General features: G+C 59.1%; 1 protein-coding gene across 1 annotated transcript in view; it reads right to left on the bottom strand.

Moving 5' to 3' along the window:
• LOC147086371 (prostate-associated microseminoprotein-like) overlaps window positions 1-21,577 on the bottom strand; it is a 66,001-nt gene that overhangs the window by 898 nt on the left and 43,526 nt on the right. Inside the window, exon 2 of the mRNA XM_085978430.1 lies at window positions 1,846-1,954. Within this exon, the coding sequence (XP_085834556.1) occupies window positions 1,846-1,954 (109 nt within the window). The remainder of the gene's footprint in view (window positions 1-1,845; window positions 1,955-21,577) is intronic.

The raw sequence follows: 21,577 nt of genomic DNA, 5'->3' as shown, positions 1-21,577 counted from the left end.
GCTTAGATACAGAGTAAAGCTCCCTCTACACTGTCCCATCAAACACTCCCAGGGCAGGTACAGCACGGGTTAGATACAGAGTAAAGCTCCCTCTACACTGTCCCATCAAACACTCCCAGGGCAGGTACAGCACGGGTTAGATACAGAGTAAAGCTCCCTCTACCCTGTCCCATCAAACACTCCCAGGACAGGTACAGCACGGGTTAGATACAGAGTAAAGCTCCCTCTACACTGTGCCATCAAACAAACCCAGGGCAGGTACAGCACGGGTTAGATACAGAGTAAAGCTCCCTCTACACTGTCCCATCAAACACTCCCAGGGCAGGTACAGCACGGGTTAGATACAGAGTAAAGCTCCCTCTACACTGTCCCATCAAACACTCCCAGGGCAGGTACAGCACGGGTTAGATACAGAGTAAAGCTCCCTCTACACTGTCCCATCAAACACTCCCAGGGCAGGTACAGCACGGGTTAGATACAGAGTAAAGCTCCCTCTACACTGTCCCATCAAACACTCCCAGGGCAGGTACAGCACAGGGTTAGATACAGAGTAAAGCTCCCTCTACACTGTCCCCATCAAACACTCCCAGGGCAGGTACAGCACAGGTTAGATACAGAGTAAAGCTCCCTCTACACTGTCCCATCAAACACTCCCAGGGCAGGTAGAGCACGGGTTAGATACAGAGTAAAGCTCCCTCTACACTTTCCCATCAAACACTCCCAGGGCAGGTACAGCACGGGTTAGATACAGAGTAAAGCTCCCTCTACACTGGCCCATCAAACACTCCCAGGGCAGGTACAGCACGGGTTAGATACAGAGTAAAGCTCCCTCTATACTGTCCCATCAAACACTCCCAGAGCAGGTACAGCACGGGTTAGATACAGAGTAAAGCTCCCTCTACACTGTCCCATCAAACACTCCCAGGGCAGGTACAGCACGGGTTAGATACAGAGTAAAGCTCCCTCTACACTGTCCCATCAAACACTCCCAGGGCACGTACAGCACGGGTTAGATACAGAGTAAAGCTCCCTCTACACTGGCCCATCAAACACTCCCAGGGCAGGTACAGCACGAGTTAGATACAGAGTAAAGCTCCCTCTACACTGTCCCATCAAACACTCCCAGGGCAGGTACAGCATGGGTTAGATACAGAGTAAAGCACCCTCTACACTGTCCCATCAAACACTCCCAGGGCAGGTACAGCACGGGTTAGATACAGAGTAAAGCTCCCTCTACACTGTCCCCATCAAACACTCCCAGGGCAGGTACAGCAGGGGTTAGATACAGAGTAAAGCTCCCTCTACACTGTCCCATCAAACACTCCCGGGGCAGGTACAGCACGGGTTAGATACAGAGTAAAGCTCCCTCTACACTGTCCCATCAAACACTCCCAGGGCAGGTACAGCACAGGTTAGATACAGAGTAAAGCTCCCTCTACACTGTCCCATCAAACACTCCCAGGGCAGGTACAGCACGGGTTAGATACAGAGTAAAGCTCCCTCTACACTGTCCCATCAAACACTCCCGGGGCAGGTACAGCACGGGTTAGATACAGAGTAAAGCTCCCTCTACACTGTCCCATCAAACACTCCCAGGGCAGGTACAGCACGGGTTAGATACAGAGTAAAGCTCCCTCTACACTGTCCCATCAAACACTCCCAGGGCAGGTACAGCACGGGGTTAGATACAGAGTAAAGCTCCCTCTACATTGTCCCATCAAACACTCCCAGGAAACTGGGCTGAGACTTTCCAACCCATTTCATTCGGACCCTTGCAGCCAGCAGCTGAAGAGGAATGCTAGTGTCTGACCCACTGTTCTGTCCCCTGGTTTGGGTTATACTCACTTGTCACAGCAGCCCACCCCAAAGGGGTTCAGACAGATGCACTGGTAACAATTCTCATTGATCCAAGTATCTCCGATCTCCAGCCTAAGCCCCTTGTGCTCGCAGGTGGCTGCAGAGAGAGAATCAGCGCAACGTGATGGTGGGTCTGACCATTATAAGAACATAAGAAATCGCAGCAGGAGTAGGCCATTCGGCCCTTCGATACAATCATTGCTGATCTAAAACCTCAACTTCACCCTCCCGCATTTCCCCCATTTCCCTTAATATCTAAAAATCTATCGCTCTCTGTCCTGAATATACTCAACGACTGAGCTTCCACAGCCCTCTGGGGCAGAGAATTCCAAAGATTCACCACCCTCGGAGTGAAGAAATTCCTCCTCATCTCGGTCCTAAATGGCCGACCCCTTATCCTGAGACTGTGACCCCTGGTTCTAGACTCTCCAGCCAGGGGGAAACAGCCTCTCAGCATCTACCCTGTCAATCCCCCTCAGAATCTTGTATGTTTCAATGAGGTCACCTCTCATTCTTCTAAACTCTAGAGAATACAGGCCTAGTCTACTCAATCTCTCCTCATAGGACAATCCCCCCATCCCAGGAACCAGTCTGGTGAACCTTCGTTGCACTCCCTCTATGGCAAGTATATCCTTCCTGAGGTAAGGAGACCCAAACTGTACACAGTACTCCAGGTGTGGTCTCACCAGGGCCCTATATAATTGCAGTAAGACGTCTTTACTCTTATACTCAAATCCTCTTGTAATAAAGGCCAACATATCATTTGCTTTCCTAATTGCTTGCTGTACCTGCATGTTAACTTTCAGTAATTCGTGTACAAGGACACCCAGGTCCCTCAACACCAACATTTCCCAATCTCTCACCACCTCTGCCTTTCTAATTTTCCTACCAAAGTGGATAACTTCACATTTCTCCACATTATATTCCATCTGCCATGTTCTTGCCCACTCACTTAGCCTGTCTATATCCCTTTGCAGGGTCTTTGCGTCCTCATAGAGTAATACAGCACAGAAAAGGGCCCTTCGGCCCATCGTGTCCGCGCCGGCCATCAGGCCCCGTCTAATCTAATCCCATTTTCCAGCACTTGGTCCGTAGCCTTGTATGCTATGGCGTTTCAAATGCTCATCTAAATGCTTCTTGAATGTTGTGAGGGTTCCTGCCTCTACCACCCTTTCAGGCAGTGAGTTACAGATTCCACCCACCCTCTGGGTGAAAAAGTTTTTCCTCAAATCCCCTCTAAACCTCCTGCCCCTTACCTTGAAACTATGCCCCCTGGTTATTGACCCCTCTACTAAGGGGAAAAGTTCCTTTCTATCTACCCTATCTATGCCCCTCATCATTTTGTACACCTCAATCAGGTCCCCCCTCAGCCTTCTCTGCTCTAAGGAAAACAACCCCAGCCTGTCCAGTCTCTCTTCATAGCTGAAGTGCTCCAGCCCAGGTAACATCCTGGTGAATCTCCTCTGCACCCTCTCCAATGCAATCACATCCTTCCTATAGTGTGACGACCAGAACTGCACACAGTATTCCAGCTGTGGCCTAACTAGCGTTTTGTACAGCTCCATCATAACCTCCCTGCTCTTATATTCTATGCCTCGGCTAATGAAGGCAAGTATCCCATATGCCTTTTTAACTACCTTATCTACCTGTCCTGCTGCCTTCAGGGATCTATGTACATGCACACCAAGGTCCCTCTGATCCTCTGTCCTTCCTAGGGTCCTACCATTCACTGTGTATTCCCTTGCCTTGTTAGTCCTCCCAAAATGCATCACCTCTCACTTTTCAGGGTTAAATTCCATTTGCCACTGTTCTGCCCATCTAACCAACCCGTCTATATTGTCCTGTAGCCTGAGGCTTCCCTCCTCACTATTTACCACCCCACCAATTTTCGTGTCATCTGCGAACTTCCTGATCATACCTCCTACGTTCATATCTAAATCATTAATGTACACTACAAACAGCAAGGGACCCAACACCAATCCCTGCGGTACACCACTGGACACAGGCTTCCAGTCACAAAAACAACCTTCGACCATCACCCTCTGCCTCCTGCCACGAAGCCAATTTTGGATCCAATGTGCCAAATTGCCCTGGATCCCATGGGCTCTCACCGACTTGACCAATCTCCCATGTGGGACTTTGTCAAAAGCCTTACTGAAGTCCATGTCGACTACATCAACTGCACAACCCTCATCCACACACCTAGTCAACCCCTCGAAAAATTCAATCAAATTGGTTAGACATGATCTCCCCCTGACAAAGCCATGCTGACTATCCCTGATTAATCCTTGCCTCTCCCAAGTGGAGACTAATTCTGTCCCTCAGAATTTTTTCCAATAATTTCCCTACCACTGATGTGAGGCTCACTGGCCTGTAATTCCCTGGTTTATCCCCACTACCCTTCTTGAATAATGGTACTACGTTAGCTGTTCTCTAGTCCTCTGGCACATCCCCTGTGGCCAGAGAGGTTCTGAAAATTTGTGTCCGAGCCCCTGCAATCTCCTCCCTTGCCTCACACAGCAGCCTCACAACTTACTTTCCCACCTAGCTTTGTATCCTCAGCAAACTTGGATACATTACACTCGGCCCCCTCATCTAAGTCATTAATATAGATTGTGAATAGCTGAGGCCCCAACACTGATCCTTGCGGTACCCCACTAGTTACAGCCTGCCAACCTGAAAATGACCCGTTTATCCCTACTCTCTGTTTTCTGTCCGTTAACCAATCCTCAATCCATGCTGGTATATTACCCCCAATCCCATGAGCTCTAATTTTGTGTAATTACCCCCTTGTGTGGCACCTTATCGAATGCTTTCTGAAAATGCAAATACGCCACATAAGATGATGGACTGCAAGATACGCCTGTGGTTCACAAACGCGGTGGGACAGACTGTAAACTCGACACGCGAGAGATGGCGGAGCTGAATCTTGCGCCGTCCTTAACAGTGTGAACACCTGACCCAGCGCCACAGCACCGCCATGTTTAAAGAGCACGGGAGAGAAAATATAGACAATAAATTCAATCTCCCAGCTTTAATGAATCTGTCCCCATCTCTCCTGAAGGTGCTGACTCTCACTGGGGTACGGGTCCCGTCCTCTCCTGAAGGTGCCGACTCTCACTGGGGTACGGGTCCCGTCCTCTCCTGAAGGTGCTGACTCTCACTGGGGTACGGGTCCCCTCCTCTCCTGAAGGTGCTGACTCTCACTGGGGTACGGGTCCCCTCCTCTCCTGAAGGTGCTGACTCTCACTGAGGTACGGGTCCCCTCCTCTCCTGAAGGTGCTGACTCTCACTGGGGTACGGGTCCCGTCCTCTCCTGAAGGTGCCGACTCTCACTGGGGTACGGGTCCCCTCCTATCCTGAAGGTGCTGACTCTCACTGGGGTACGGGTCCCCTCCTCTCCTGAAGGTGCTGACTCTCACTGGGGTACGGGTCCCGTCCTCTCCTGAAGATGCCGACTCTCACTGGGTTACGGGTCCCCTCCTCTCCTGAAGGTGCCGACTCTCACTGGGGTACGGGTCCCCTCCTCTCCTGAAGGTGCTGACTCTCACTGGGGTACGGGTCCCCTCCTCTCCTGAAGGTGCTGACTCTCACTGGGGTACGGGTCCCCTCCTCTCCTGAAGGTGCCGACTCTCACTGGGGTACGGGTCCCCTCCTCTCCTGAAGGTGCTGACTCTCACTGGGGTACGGGTCCCCTCCTCTCCTGAAGGTGCTGACTCTCACTGGGGTATGGGGCCCCTCCTCTCCTGAAGGTGCCGACTCTCACTGGGGTACGGGTCCCCTCCTCTCCTGAAGGTGCTGACTCTCACTGGGGTACGGGTCCCCTCCTCTCCTGAAGGTGCTGACTCTCACTGGGGTACGGGTCCCCTCCTCTCCTGAAGGTGCTGACTCTCACTCGGGTACGGGTCCCCTCCTCTCCTGAAGGAGTGCTCGGTGTACACCCTCAATTACCTCACCCAGATGGCCATATTCCATGTGTAAGCCCAGCGCCAGTAGTCTCTTTGACTGTGTGGGCATCATAATCTAACCCGACACCCGTGCACTTTTCATCAGCGCCCTTCTGTTGCCCACTGGCATGGAGTTCAATTGTGGCCCCTACTACCACCCTGCAGAGATTAGTTAACCTTTAGTAATATTCATTCTCCAGATGGAAGGGTCGCTGGCTAGGCCAGTATTTATTGCCCATTCAATATTGAGTCTTGTGGCAGGGGCTCTGATCGAGCAAACTTCTCTGTCCTGGATGGTGTCGAGTTCCTTCAGTGCTTTTGTTAAGTGTTCTGCTCACCTGCTGCTGAAAGCCTGATCCATGCCTTTGATTCCTCTAGACCCGACTTTTCCAAAGCTCTGCTGCCCGTGTCCTAACTCACACCCAGTCCCGTTCACCCATCACCCCCTGTGCTCACTGCCCCGTGTCCTAACTCACACCCAGTCCCGTTCACCCATCACCCCCTGTGCTCACTGCCCCGTGTCCTAACTCACACCCAGTCCCGTTCACCCATCACCCACTGTGCTCACTGCCCCGTGTCCTAACTCGCACCCAGTCCCGTTCACCCATCACCCCCTGTGCTCACTGCCCCGTGTCCTAACTCGCACCCAGTCCCGTTCACCCATCACCCCCTGTGCTCACTGCCCCGTCCTAACTCACACCCAGTCCCGTTCACCCATTACCCCCTGTGCTCACTGCCCCGTGTCCTAACTCACACCGAGTCCCGTTCACCCATCACCCCCTGTGCTCACTGCCCCGTGTCCTAACTCACACCCAGTCCCGTTCACCCATCACCCCGTGTCCTAACTCACACCCAGTCCCGTTCACCCATCACCCCGTGCTCACTGCCCCGTGTCCGAACTCACACCCAGTCCCGTTCACCCATCACCCGCTGTGCTCACTGCCCCGTGTCCTAACTCACACCCAGTCCCGTTCACCCATCACCCCGCTGTGCTCACTGCCCCGTGTCCTAACTCACACCCAGTCCCGTTCACCCATCACCCCCTGTGCTCACTGCCCCGTGTCCTAACTCACACCCAGTCCCGTTCACCCATCACCCCCTGTGCTCACTGCCCCGTGTCCTAACTCACACCCAGTCCCGTTCACCCATCACCCCCTGTGCTCACTGCCCCGTGTCCTAACTCACACCCAGTCCCGTTCACCCATCACCCCCTGTGCTCACTGCCCCGTGTCCTAACTCACACCCAGTCCCGTTCACCCATCACCCCCTGTGCTCACTGCCCCCGTGTCCTAACTCACACCCAGTCCCGTTCACCCATCACCCCCTGTGCTCACTGCCCCGTGTCCTAACTCACACCCAGTCCCGTTCACCCATCACCCCCTGTGCTCACTGCCCCGTGTCCTAACTCACACCCAGTCCCGTTCACCCATCACCCCCTGTGCTCACTGCCCCGTGTCCTAACTCACACCCAGTCCCGTTCACCCATCACCCCCTGTGCTCACTGCCCCGTGTCCTAACTCACACCCAGTCCCGTTCACCCATCACCCCCTGTGCTCACTGCCCCGTGTCCTAACTCACACCCAGTCCCGTTCACCCATCACCCCCTGTGCTCACTGCCCCGTGTCCTAACTCACACCCAGTCCCGTTCACCCATCACCCCCTGTGCTCACTGCCCCGTGTCCTAACTCACACCGAGTCCCGTTCACCCATCACCCTGTGCTCACTGCCCCGTGTCCAAACTCACACCGAGTCCCGTTCACCCATCACCCCCTGTGCTCACTGCCCCGTGTCCTAACTCACACCCAGTCCCGTTCACCCATCACCCCCTGTGCTCACTGACCCGTGTCCTAACTCACACCCAGTCCCGTTCGCCCATCACCCCCTGTGCTCACTGCCCCGTGTCCTAACTCACACCGAGTCCCGTTCGCCCATCACCCCCTGTGCTCACTGCCCCGTGTCCTAACTCACACCGAGTCCCGTTCGCCCATCACCCCCTGTGCTCACTGCCCCGTGTCCTAACTCACACCCAGTCCCGTTCACCCATCACCCCCTGTGCTCACTGCCCCGTGTCCTAACTCACACCCAGTCCCGTTCACCCATCACCCCGTGCTCACTGCCCCCGTGTCCTAACTCACACCCAGTCCCGTTCACCCATCACCCCCTGTGCTCACTGCCCCGTGTCCTAACTCACACCAAGTCCCATTCACCCATCACCCCCTGTGCTCACTGCCCCGTGTCCTAACTCGCACCCAGTCCTGTTCACCCATCACCCCCTGTGCACACTGCCCTGTGTCCTAACTCACACCCAGTCCCGTTCACCCATCACCCCCTGTGCTCACTGCCCCGTGTCCGAACTCACACCCAGTCCCGTTCACCCATCACCCCCTGTGCTCGCTGCCCCATGTCCTAACTCACACTGAGTCCCGTTCACCCATCACCCCCTGTGCTCACTGCCCCGTGTCCTAACTCACACCCAGTCCTGTTCACCCATCACCCCCTGTGCTCACTACCCCGTGTCCTAACTCACACCCAGTCCCGTTCACCCATCACCCCCTGTGCTCGCTGCCCCGTGTCCTAACTCACACCCAGTCCCGTTCACCCATCACCCCGTGCTCACTGCCCCGTGTCCTAACTCGCACCCAGTCCCGTTCACCCATCACCCCCTGTGCTCACTGCCCCGTGTCCTAACTCACACCCAGTCCCGTTCACCCATCACCCTGTGCTCACTGTCCCGTGTCCTAACTCACACCGAGTCCCGTTCGCCCATCACCCCCTGTGCTCACTGCCCCGTGTCCTAACTCACACCGAGTTCCGTTCACCCATCACCCCCTGTGCTCACTGCCCCGTGTCCTAACTCACACCCAGTCCCGTTCACCCATCACCCCCTGTGCTCACTGCCCCGTGTCCTAACTCACACCCAGTCCCGTTCACCCATCACCCCCTGTGCTCACTGCCCTGTGTCCTAACTCACACCCAGTCCCGTTCACCCATCACCCCCTGTGCTCACTGCCCCGTGTCCTAACTCACACCGAGTCCCGTTCACCCATCACCCTCTGTGCTCACTGCCCCGTGTCCTAACTCACACCCAGTCCCGTTCACCCATCACCCCCTGTGCTCACTGCCCTGTGTCCTAACTCACACCCAGTCCCGTTCACCCATCACCCCCCGTGCTCACTGCCCCGTGTCCTAACTCACACCCAGTCCCGTTCACCCATCACCCCGTGCTCACTGCCTCGTGTCCTAACTCACACTGAGTCCCGTTCACCCATCACCCCCTGTGCTCACTGTCCCGTGTCCTAACTCGCACCCAGTCCCGTTCACCCATCACCCCCTGTGCTCACTGCCCCGTGTCCTAACTCACACCCAGTCCCGTTCACCCATCACCCCCTGTGCTCACTGCCCCGTGTCCTAACTCACACCGAGTCCCGTTCACCCATCACCCACTGTGCTCACTGCCCCATGTCCTAACTCACACCGAGTCCCGTTCACCCATCACCCCCCGTGCTCACTGCCCCGTGTCCTAACTCACACCCAGTCCCGTTCACCCATCACCCCGTGCTCACTGCCTCGTGTCCTAACTCACACCCAGTCCCGTTCACCCATCACCCCCTGTGCTCACTGCCCCGTGTCCTAACTCACACCCAGTCCCGTTCACCCATCACCCCCTGTGCTCACTGCCCCGTGTCCCTCACACCCAGTCCCGTTCACCCATCACCCCCTGTGCTCACTGCCCCGTGTCCTAACTCACACCCAGTCCCGTTCACCCATCACCCCCTGTGCTCACTGCCCCGTGTCCTAACTCACACCGAGTCCCGTTCACCCATCACCCCGTGCTCACTGCCCCGTGTCCTAACTCACACTGAGTCCCGTTCACCCATCACCCCCTGTGCTCACTGCCCCGTGTCCTAACTCACACCCAGTCCCGTTCACCCATCACCCCCTGTGCTCACTGCCCCGTGTCCTAACTCACACCCAGTCCCGTTCACCCATCACCCCCTGTGCTCACTGCCCCGTGTCCTAACTCACACCCAGTCCCGTTCACCCATCACCCCGTGCTCACTGCCCCGTGTCCTAACTCGCACCCAGTCCCGTTCACCCATCACCCCCTGTGCTCACTGCCCCGTGTCCTAACTCACACCCAGTCCCGTTCACCCATCACCCCGCTGTGCTCACTGCCCCGTGTCCTAACTCACACCCAGTCCCGTTCACCCATCACCCCCTGTGCTCACTGCCCCGTGTCCTAACTCACACCCAGTCCCGTTCACCCATCACCCCCTGTGCTCACTGCCCCGTGTCCTAACTCACACCCAGTCCCGTTCACCCATCACCCCCTGTGCTCACTGCCCCGTGTCCTAACTCACACCCAGTCCCGTTCACCCATCACCCCCTGTGCTCACTGCCCCGTGTCCTAACTCACACCCAGTCCCGTTCACCCATCACCCCCTGTGCTCACTGCCCCCGTGTCCTAACTCACACCCAGTCCCGTTCACCCATCACCCCCTGTGCTCACTGCCCCGTGTCCTAACTCACACCCAGTCCCGTTCACCCATCACCCCCTGTGCTCACTGCCCCGTGTCCTAACTCACACCCAGTCCCGTTCACCCATCACCCCCTGTGCTCACTGCCCCGTGTCCTAACTCACACCCAGTCCCGTTCACCCATCACCCCCTGTGCTCACTGCCCCGTGTCCTAACTCACACCCAGTCCCGTTCACCCATCACCCCCTGTGCTCACTGCCCCGTGTCCTAACTCACACCCAGTCCCATTCACCCATCACCCCCTGTGCTCACTGCCCCGTGTCCTAACTCACACCCAGCCCCGTTCACCCATCACCCCCTGTGCTCACTGCCCCGTGTCCTAACTCACACCCAGTCCCGTTCACCCATCACCCCCTGTGCTCACTGCCCCGTGTCCTAACTCACACCCAGTCCCGTTCACCCATCACCCCCTGTGCTCACTGACCCGTGTCCTAACTCACACCCAGTCCCGTTCGCCCATCACCCCCTGTGCTCACTGCCCCGTGTCCTAACTCACACCGAGTCCCGTTCGCCCATCACCCCCTGTGCTCACTGCCCCGTGTCCTAACTCACACCGAGTCCCGTTCACCCATCACCCCCTGTGCTCACTGCCCCGTGTCCTAACTCACACCCAGTCCCGTTCACCCATCACCCCCTGTGCTCACTGCCCCGTGTCCTAACTCACACCCAGTCCCGTTCACCCATCACCCCGTGCTCACTGCCCCCGTGTCCTAACTCACACCCAGTCCCGTTCACCCATCACCCCCTGTGCTCACTGCCCCGTGTCCTAACTCACACCAAGTCCCATTCACCCATCACCCCCTGTGCTCACTGCCCCGTGTCCTAACTCGCACCCAGTCCTGTTCACCCATCACCCCCTGTGCACACTGCCCTGTGTCCTAACTCACACCCAGTCCCGTTCACCCATCACCCCCTGTGCTCACTGCCCCGTGTCCGAACTCACACCCAGTCCCGTTCACCCATCACCCCCTGTGCTCGCTGCCCCATGTCCTAACTCACACTGAGTCCCGTTCACCCATCACCCCCTGTGCTCACTGCCCCATGTCCTAACTCACACCCAGTCCCGTTCACCCATCACCCCCTGTGCTCACTACCCCGTGTCCTAACTCACACCCAGTCCCGTTCACCCATCACCCCCTGTGCTCGCTGCCCCGTGTCCTAACTCACACCCAGTCCCGTTCACCCATCACCCCGTGCTCACTGCCCCGTGTCCTAACTCGCACCCAGTCCCGTTCACCCATCACCCCCTGTGCTCACTGCCCCGTGTCCTAACTCACACCCAGTCCCGTTCACCCATCACCCTGTGCTCACTGTCCCGTGTCCTAACTCACACCGAGTCCCGTTCGCCCATCACCCCCTGTGCTCACTGCCCCGTGTCCTAACTCACACCGAGTTCCGTTCACCCATCACCCCCTGTGCTCACTGCCCCGTGTCCTAACTCACACCCAGTCCCGTTCACCCATCACCCCCTGTGCTCACTGCCCCGTGTCCTAACTCACACCCAGTCCCGTTCACCCATCACCCCCTGTGCTCACTGCCCTGTGTCCTAACTCACACCCAGTCCCGTTCACCCATCACCCCCTGTGCTCACTGCCCCGTGTCCTAACTCACACCGAGTCCCGTTCACCCATCACCCTCTGTGCTCACTGCCCCGTGTCCTAACTCACACCCAGTCCCGTTCACCCATCACCCCCTGTGCTCACTGCCCTGTGTCCTAACTCACACCCAGTCCCGTTCACCCATCACCCCCTGTGCTCACTGCCCCGTGTCCTAACTCACACCGAGTCCCGTTCACCCATCACCCTCTGTGCTCACTGCCCCGTGTCCTAACTCACACCCAGTCCCGTTCACCCATCACCCCGTGCTCACTGCCTCGTGTCCTAACTCACACTGAGTCCCGTTCACCCATCACCCCCTGTGCTCACTGTCCCGTGTCCTAACTCGCACCCAGTCCCGTTCACCCATCACCCCCTGTGCTCACTGCCCCGTGTCCTAACTCACACCCAGTCCCGTTCACCCATCACCCCCTGTGCTCACTGCCCCGTGTCCTAACTCACACCGAGTCCCGTTCACCCATCACCCACTGTGCTCACTGCCCCATGTCCTAACTCACACCGAGTCCCGTTCACCCATCACCCCCCGTGCTCACTGCCCCGTGTCCTAACTCACACCCAGTCCCGTTCACCCATCACCCCGTGCTCACTGCCTCGTGTCCTAACTCACACCCAGTCCCGTTCACCCATCACCCCCTGTGCTCACTGCCCCGTGTCCTAACTCACACCCAGTCCCGTTCACCCATCACCCCCTGTGCTCACTGCCCCGTGTCCCTCACACCCAGTCCCGTTCACCCATCACCCCCTGTGCTCACTGCCCCGTGTCCTAACTCACACCCAGTCCCGTTCACCCATCACCCCCTGTGCTCACTGCCCCGTGTCCTAACTCACACCGAGTCCCGTTCACCCATCACCCCGTGCTCACTGCCCCGTGTCCTAACTCACACTGAGTCCCGTTCACCCATCACCCCCTGTGCTCACTGCCCCGTGTCCTAACTCGCACCCAGTCCCGTTCACCCATCACCCCCTGTGCTCACTGCCCCATGTCCTAACTCACACCCAGTCCCGTTCACCCATCACCCCCTGTGCTCACTGCCCCGTGTCCTAACTCACACCCAGTCCCGTTCACCCATCACCCCCTGTGCTCACTGCCCCGTGTCCTAACTCACACCCAGTCCCGTTCACCCATCACCCTCTGTGCTCACTGCCCCGTGTCCTAACTCACACCGAGTCCCGTTCACCCATCACCCCCTGTGCTCACTGCCCCATGTCCTAACTCACACCCAGTCCCGTTCACCCATCACCCCCTGTGCTCACTGCCCCGTGTCCTAACTCACACCCAGTCCCGTTCACCCATCACCCCCTGTGCTCACTGCCCCATGTCCTAACTCACACCCAGTCCCGTTCACCCATCACCCCCTGTGCTCACTGCCCCGTGTCCTAACTCACACCCAGTCCCGTTCACCCATCACCCCCTGTGCTCACTGCCCCGTGTCCTAACTCACACCCAGTCCCGTTCACCCATCACCCCCTGTGCTCACTGCCCCGTGTCCTAACTCACACCCAGTCCCATTCACCCATCACCCTCTGTGCTCACTGCCCCGTGTCCTAACTCACACCGAGTCCCGTTCACCCATCACCCCCTGTGCTCACTGCCCCATGTCCTAACTCACACCCAGTCCCGTTCACCCATCACCTCCTGTGCTCACTGCCCCGTGTCCTAACTCACACCCAGTCCCGTTCACCCATCACCCCCGGTGCTCGCTGCCCCGTGTCCTAACTCACACCCAGTCCCGTTCACCCATCACCCCCTGTGCTCACTGCCCCGTGTCCCTCACACCCAGTCCCGTTCATCCATCACCCCCTGTGCTCACTGCCCCGTGTCCGAACTCACACCCAGTCCCGTTCACCCATCACCCCCTGTGCTCACTGCCCCGTGTCCCTCACACCCAGTCCCGTTCATCCATCACCCCCTGTGCTCACTGCCCCGTGTCCGAACTCACACCCAGTCCCGTTCACCCATCACCCCCTGTGCTCACTGCCCCGTGTCCTAACTCACACCCAGTCCCGTTCACCCATCACCCCCTGTGCTCACTGCCCCGTGTCCTAACTCACACCCAGTCCCGTTCACCCATCACCCCCTGTGCTCACTGCCCCGTGTCCTAACTCACACCCAGTCCCGGTCACCCATCACCGCCCTGTGCTCACTGCCTCGTGTCCTAACTCACACCGTTCACCCCTCACCCCGTGCTCACTGCCCCGTGTCCTAACTCGCACCCAGTCCCGTTCACCCATCACCCCCTGTGCTCACTGCCCCGTGTCCTAACTCACACCCAGTCCCGTTCACCCATCACCCCCTGTGCTCACTGCCCCCGTGTCCTAACTCACACCCAGTCCCGTTCACCCATCACCCCCTGTGCTCACTGCCCCGTGTCCTAACTCACACCCAGTCCCGTTCACCCATCACCCCCTGTGCTCACTGCCCCGTGTCCTAACTCACACCCAGTCCCGTTCACCCATCACCCCCTGTGCTCACTGCCCCGTGTCCTAACTCACACCCCGTCCCGTTCACCCATCACCCCGTGTGCTCACTGCCCCGTGTCCTAACTCACACCCAGTCCCGTTCATCCATCACCCCCTGTGCTCACTGCCCCGTGTCCGAACTCACACCCAGTCCCGTTCACCCATCACCCCCTGTGCTCACTGCCCCGTGTCCTAACTCACACCCAGTCCCGTTCACCCATCACCCCCTGTGCTCACTGCCCCCGTGTCCTAACTCACACCCAGTCCCGTTCACCCATCACCCCCTGTGCTCACTGCCCCGTGTCCTAACTCACACCCAGTCCCGTTCACCCATCACCCCCTGTGCTCACTGCCCCGTGTCCTAACTCACACCCAGTCCCGTTCACCCATCACCCCCTGTGCTCACTGCCCCGTGTCCTAACTCACACCCCGTCCCGTTCACCCATCACCCCGTGTGCTCACTGCCCCGTGTCCTAACTCACACCGAGTCCCGTTCACCCATCACCCCCTGTGCTCACTGCCCCGTGTCCTAACTCACACCCAGTCCCGTTCACCCATCACCCCGTGCTCACTGCCGCGTGTCCTAACTCACACCCAGTCCCGTTCACCCATCACCCCCTGTGCTCACTGCCCCGTGTCCTAACTCACACCCAGTCCCGTTCACCCATCACCCCCTGTGCTCACTGCCCCGTGTCCTAACTCACACCCAGTCCCGTTCACCCATCACCCCGTGCTCACTGCCCCCGTGTCCTAACTCACACCCAGTCCCGTTCACCCATCACCCCCTGTGCTCACTGCCCCGTGTCCTAACTCACACCCAGTCCCGTTCACCCATCACCCCCTGTGCTCACTGCCCCGTGTCCTAACTCACACCGAGTCCCGTTCACCCATCACCCCCTGTGCTCACTGCCCCGTGTCCTAACTCACAACCAGTCCCGTTCACCCATCACCCCGCTGTGCTCACTGCCCCGTGTCCTAACTCACACCCAGTCCCGTTCACCCATCACCCCCTGTGCTCACTGCCCCGTGTCCTAACTCACACCAAGTCCCATTCACCCATCACCCCCTGTGCTCACTGCCCCGTGTCCTAACTCGCACCCAGTCCTGTTCACCCATCACCCCCTGTGCACACTGCCCTGTGTCCTAACTCACACCCAGTCCCGTTCACCCATCACCCCCTGTGCTCACTGCCCCGTGTCCGAACTCACACCCAGTCCCGTTCACCCATCACCCCCTGTGCTCGCTGCCCCATGTCCTAACTCACACTGAGTCCCGTTCACCCATCACCCCCTGTGCTCACTGCCCCGTGTCCTAACTCACACCCAGTCCTGTTCACCCATCACCCCCTGTGCTCACTACCCCGTGTCCTAACTCACACCCAGTCCCGTTCACCCATCACCCCCTGTGCTCGCTGCCCCGTGTCCTAACTCACACCCAGTCCCGTTCACCCATCACCCCGTGCTCACTGCCCCGTGTCCTAACTCGCACCCAGTCCCGTTCACCCATCACCCCCTGTGCTCACTGCCCCGTGTCCTAACTCACACCCAGTCCCGTTCACCCATCACCCTGTGCTCACTGTCCCGTGTCCTAACTCACACCGAGTCCCGTTCGCCCATCACCCCCTGTGCTCACTGCCCCGTGTCCTAACTCACACCGAGTTCCGTTCACCCATCACCCCCTGTGCTCACTGCCCCGTGTCCTAACTCACACCCAGTCCCGTTCACCCATCACCCCCTGTGCTCACTGCCCCGTGTCCTAACTCACACCCAGTCCCGTTCACCCATCACCCCCTGTGCTCACTGCCCTGTGTCCTAACTCACACCCAGTCCCGTTCACCCATCACCCCCTGTGCTCACTGCCCCGTGTCCTAACTCACACCGAGTCCCGTTCACCCATCACCCTCTGTGCTCACTGCCCCGTGTCCTAACTCACACCCAGTCCCGTTCACCCATCACCCCCTGTGCTCACTGCCCTGTGTCCTAACTCACACCCAGTCCCGTTCACCCATCACCCCCCGTGCTCACTGCCCTGTGTCCTAACTCACACCCAGTCCCGTTCACCCATCACCCCCTGTGCTCACTGCCCTGTGTCCTAACTCACACCGAGTCCCGTTCACCCATCACCCCCTGTGCTCACTGCCCCGTGTCCTAACTCACACCCAGTCCCGTTCACCCATCACCCTGTGCTCACTGTCCCGTGTCCTAACTCACACCCAGTCCCGTTCACCCATCACCCCGTGCTCACTGCCTCGTGTCCTAACTCACACTGAGTCCCGTTCACCCATCACCCCCTGTGCTCACTGTCCCGTGTCCTAACTCGCACCCAGTCCCGTTCACCCATCACCCCCTGTGCTCACTGCCCCGTGTCCTAACTCACACCCAGTCCCGTTCACCCATCACCCCCTGTGCTCACTGCCCCGTGTCCTAACTCACACCGAGTCCCGTTCCCATCACCCCCTGTGCTCACTGCCCCGTGTCCTAACTCACACCCAGTCCCGTTCACCCATCACCCCCTGTGCTCACTGCCCCGTGTCCTAACTCACACCCAGCCCCGTTCACCCATCACCCCCTGTGCTCACTGCCCCGTGTCCTAACTCACACCCAGTCCCGTTCACCCATCACCCCCTGTGCTCACTGCCCCGTGTCCTAACTCACACCCAGTCCCGTTCACCCATCACCCCCTGTGCTCACTGACCCGTGTCCTAACTCACACCCAGTCCCGTTCGCCCATCACCCCCTGTGCTCACTGCCCCGTGTCCTAACTCACACCGAGTCCCGTTCGCCCATCACCCCCTGTGCTCACTGCCCCGTGTCCTAACTCACACCGAGTCCCGTTCACCCATCACCCCCTGTGCTCACTGCCCCGTGTCCTAACTCACACCCAGTCCCGTTCACCCATCACCCCCTGTGCTCACTGCCCCGTGTCCTAACTCACACCCAGTCCCGTTCACCCATCACCCCGTGCTCACTGCCCCCGTGTCCTAACTCACACCCAGTCCCGTTCACCCATCACCCCCTGTGCTCACTGCCCCGTGTCCTAACTCACACCAAGTCCCATTCACCCATCACCCCCTGTGCTCACTGCCCCGTGTCCTAACTCACACCCAGTCCCGTTCACCCATCACCCCCTGTGCTCACTGCCCCGTGTCCTAACTCACACCGAGTCCCGTTCACCCATCACCCTCTGTGCTCACTGCCCCGTGTCCTAACTCACACCCAGTCCCGTTCACCCATCACCCCCTGTGCTCACTGCCCTGTGTCCTAACTCACACCCAGTCCCGTTCACCCATCACCCCCTGTGCTCACTGCCCCGTGTCCTAACTCACACCGAGTCCCGTTCACCCATCACCCTCTGTGCTCACTGCCCCGTGTCCTAACTCACACCCAGTCCCGTTCACCCATCACCCCCTGTGCTCACTGCCCCGTGTCCTAACTCACACCCAGTCCCGTTCACCCATCACCCCCTGTGCTCACTGCCCCGTGTCCTAACTCACACCCAGTCCCGTTCACCCATCACCCCCTGTGCTCACTGCCCCGTGTCCTAACTCACACCCAGTCCCGTTCACCCATCACCCCCTGTGCTCACTGCCCCGTGTCCTAACTCACACCCAGTCCCGTTCACCCATCACCCCCTGTGCTCACTGCCCCGTGTCCTAACTCACACCGAGTCCCGTTCACCCATCACCCTGTGCTCACTGCCCCGTGTCCTAACTCACACCCAGCCCCGTTCACCCATCACCCCCTGTGCTCACTGCCCCGTGTCCTAACTCACACCCAGTCCCGTTCACCCATCACCCCCTGTGCTCACTGCCCCGTGTCCTAACTCACACCCAGTCCCGTTCACCCATCACCCCCTGTGCTCACTGACCCGTGTCCTAACTCACACCCAGTCCCGTTCGCCCATCACCCCCTGTGCTCACTGCCCCGTGTCCTAACTCACACCGAGTCCCGTTCGCCCATCACCCCCTGTGCTCACTGCCCCGTGTCCTAACTCACACCGAGTCCCGTTCACCCATCACCCCCTGTGCTCACTGCCCCGTGTCCTAACTCACACCCAGTCCCGTTCACCCATCACCCCCTGTGCTCACTGCCCCGTGTCCTAACTCACACCCAGTCCCGTTCACCCATCACCCCGTGCTCACTGCCCCCGTGTCCTAACTCACACCCAGTCCCGTTCACCCATCACCCCCTGTGCTCACTGCCCCGTGTCCTAACTCACACCAAGTCCCATTCACCCATCACCCCCTGTGCTCACTGCCCCGTGTCCTAACTCGCACCCAGTCCTGTTCACCCATCACCCCCTGTGCACACTGCCCTGTGTCCTAACTCACACCCAGTCCCGTTCACCCATCACCCCCTGTGCTCACTGCCCCGTGTCCGAACTCACACCCAGTCCCGTTCACCCATCACCCCCTGTGCTCGCTGCCCCATGTCCTAACTCACACTGAGTCCCGTTCACCCATCACCCCCTGTGCTCACTGCCCCGTGTCCTAACTCACACCCAGTCCTGTTCACCCATCACCCCCTGTGCTCACTACCCCGTGTCCTAACTCACACCCAGTCCCGTTCACCCATCACCCCCTGTGCTCGCTGCCCCGTGTCCTAACTCACACCCAGTCCCGTTCACCCATCACCCCGTGCTCACTGCCCCGTGTCCTAACTCGCACCCAGTCCCGTTCACCCATCACCCCCTGTGCTCACTGCCCCGTGTCCTAACTCACACCCAGTCCCGTTCACCCATCACCCTGTGCTCACTGTCCCGTGTCCTAACTCACACCGAGTCCCGTTCGCCCATCACCCCCTGTGCTCACTGCCCCGTGTCCTAACTCACACCGAGTTCCGTTCACCCATCACCCCCTGTGCTCACTGCCCCGTGTCCTAACTCACACCCAGTCCCGTTCACCCATCACCCCCTGTGCTCACTGCCCCGTGTCCTAACTCACACCCAGTCCCGTTCACCCATCACCCCCTGTGCTCACTGCCCTGTGTCCTAACTCACACCCAGTCCCGTTCACCCATCACCCCCTGTGCTCACTGCCCCGTGTCCTAACTCACACCGAGTCCCGTTCACCCATCACCCTCTGTGCTCACTGCCCCGTGTCCTAACTCACACCCAGTCCCGTTCACCCATCACCCCCTGTGCTCACTGCCCTGTGTCCTAACTCACACCCAGTCCCGTTCACCCATCACCCCCTGTGCTCACTGCCCCGTGTCCTAACTCACACCGAGTCCCGTTCACCCATCACCCTCTGTGCTCACTGCCCCGTGTCCTAACTCACACCCAGTCCCGTTCACCCATCACCCCGTGCTCACTGCCTCGTGTCCTAACTCACACTGAGTCCCGTTCACCCATCACCCCCTGTGCTCACTGTCCCGTGTCCTAACTCGCACCCAGTCCCGTTCACCCATCACCCCCTGTGCTCACTGCCCCGTGTCCTAACTCACACCCAGTCCCGTTCACCCATCACCCCCTGTGCTCACTGCCCCGTGTCCTAACTCACACCCAGTCCCGTTCACCCATCACCCCGTGCTCACTGCCCCGTGTCCTAACTCACACCCAGTCCCGTTCACCCATCACCCCCTGTGCTCACTGCCCCGTGTCCTAACTCACACCGAGTCCCGTTCACCCATCACCCACTGTGCTCACTGCCCCATGTCCTAACTCACACCGAGTCCCGTTCACCCATCACCCCCCGTGCTCACTGCCCCGTGTCCTAACTCACACCCAGTCCCGTTCACCCATCACCCCCTGTGCTCACTGCCCCATGTCCTAACTCACACCCAGTCCCGTTCACCCATCACCCCGTGCTCACTGCCCCGTGTCCTAACTCACACCCAGTCCCGTTCACCCATCACCCCCTGTGCTCACTGTCCCGTGTCCTAACTCGCACCCAGTCCCGTTCACCCATCACCCCCTGTGCTCACTGCCTCGTGTCCTAACTCACACCCAGTCCCGTTCACCCATCACCCCCTGTGCTCACTGCCCCGTGTCCTAACTCACACCCAGTCCCGTTCACCCATTACCCCCTGTGCTCACTGCCCCGTGTCCCTCACACCCAGTCCCGTTCACCCATCACCCCCTGTGCTCACTGCCCCGTGTCCTAACTCACACCCAGTCCCGTTCACCCATCACCCCCTGTGCTCACTGCCCCGTGTCCTAACTCACACCGAGTCCCGTTCACCCATCACCCCGTGCTCACTGCCCCGTGTCCTAACTCACACTGAGTCCCGTTCACCCATCACCCCCTGTGCTCACTGCCCCGTGTCCTAACTCACACCCAGTCCCGTTCACCCATCACCCCCTGTGCTCACTGCCCCGTGTCCTAACTCACACCCAGTCCCGTTCACCCATCACCCCCTGTGCTCACTGCCCCGTGTCCTAACTCACACCCAGTCCCGTTCACCCATCACCCCCTGTGCTCACTGCCCCGTGTCCTAACTCACACCCAGTCCCATTCACCCATCACCCTCTGTGCTCACTGCCCCGTGTCCTAACTCACACCGAGTCCAGTTCACCCATCACCCCCTGTGCTCACTGCCCCGTGTCCTAACTCACACCCAGTCCCGTTCGCCCATCACCCCCTGTGCTCACTGCCCCGTGTCCTAACTCACACCCAGTCCCGTTCACCCATCACCTCCTGTGCTCACTGCCCCGTGTCCTAACTCACACCCAGTCCCGTTCACCCATCACCCCCGGTGCTCGCTGCCCCGTGTCCTAACTCACACCCAGTCCCGTTCACCCATCACCCCCTGTGCTCACTGCCCCGTGTCCCTCACACCCAGTCCCGTTCATCCATCACCCCCTGTGCTCACTGCCCCGTGTCCGAACTCACACCCAGTCCCGTTCACCCATCACCCCCTGTGCTCACTGCCCCGTGTCCCTCACACCCAGTCCCGTTCATCCATCACCCCCTGTGCTCACTGCCCCGTGTCCGAACTCACACCCAGTCCCGTTCACCCATCACCCCCTGTGCTCACTGCCCCGTGTCCTAACTCACACCCAGTCCCGTTCACCCATCACCCCCTGTGCTCACTGCCCCGTGTCCTAACTCACACCCAGTCCCGTTCACCCATCACCCCCTGTGCTCACTGCCCCGTGTCCTAACTCACACCCAGTCCCGTTCACCCATCACCGCCCTGTGCTCACTGCCTCGTGTCCT

Source organism: Somniosus microcephalus, unplaced genomic scaffold (genome assembly GCF_052327205.1).
Source record: "Somniosus microcephalus isolate GS21.2 unplaced genomic scaffold, FLI_Smic_1.0 unresolved_chr7, whole genome shotgun sequence".
Taxonomy (NCBI): Eukaryota; Metazoa; Chordata; class Chondrichthyes; order Squaliformes; family Somniosidae; genus Somniosus; species Somniosus microcephalus.
Note: the sequence above shows the minus strand (reverse complement) of the source record. Positions and strands in the feature narration are given on the sequence as shown.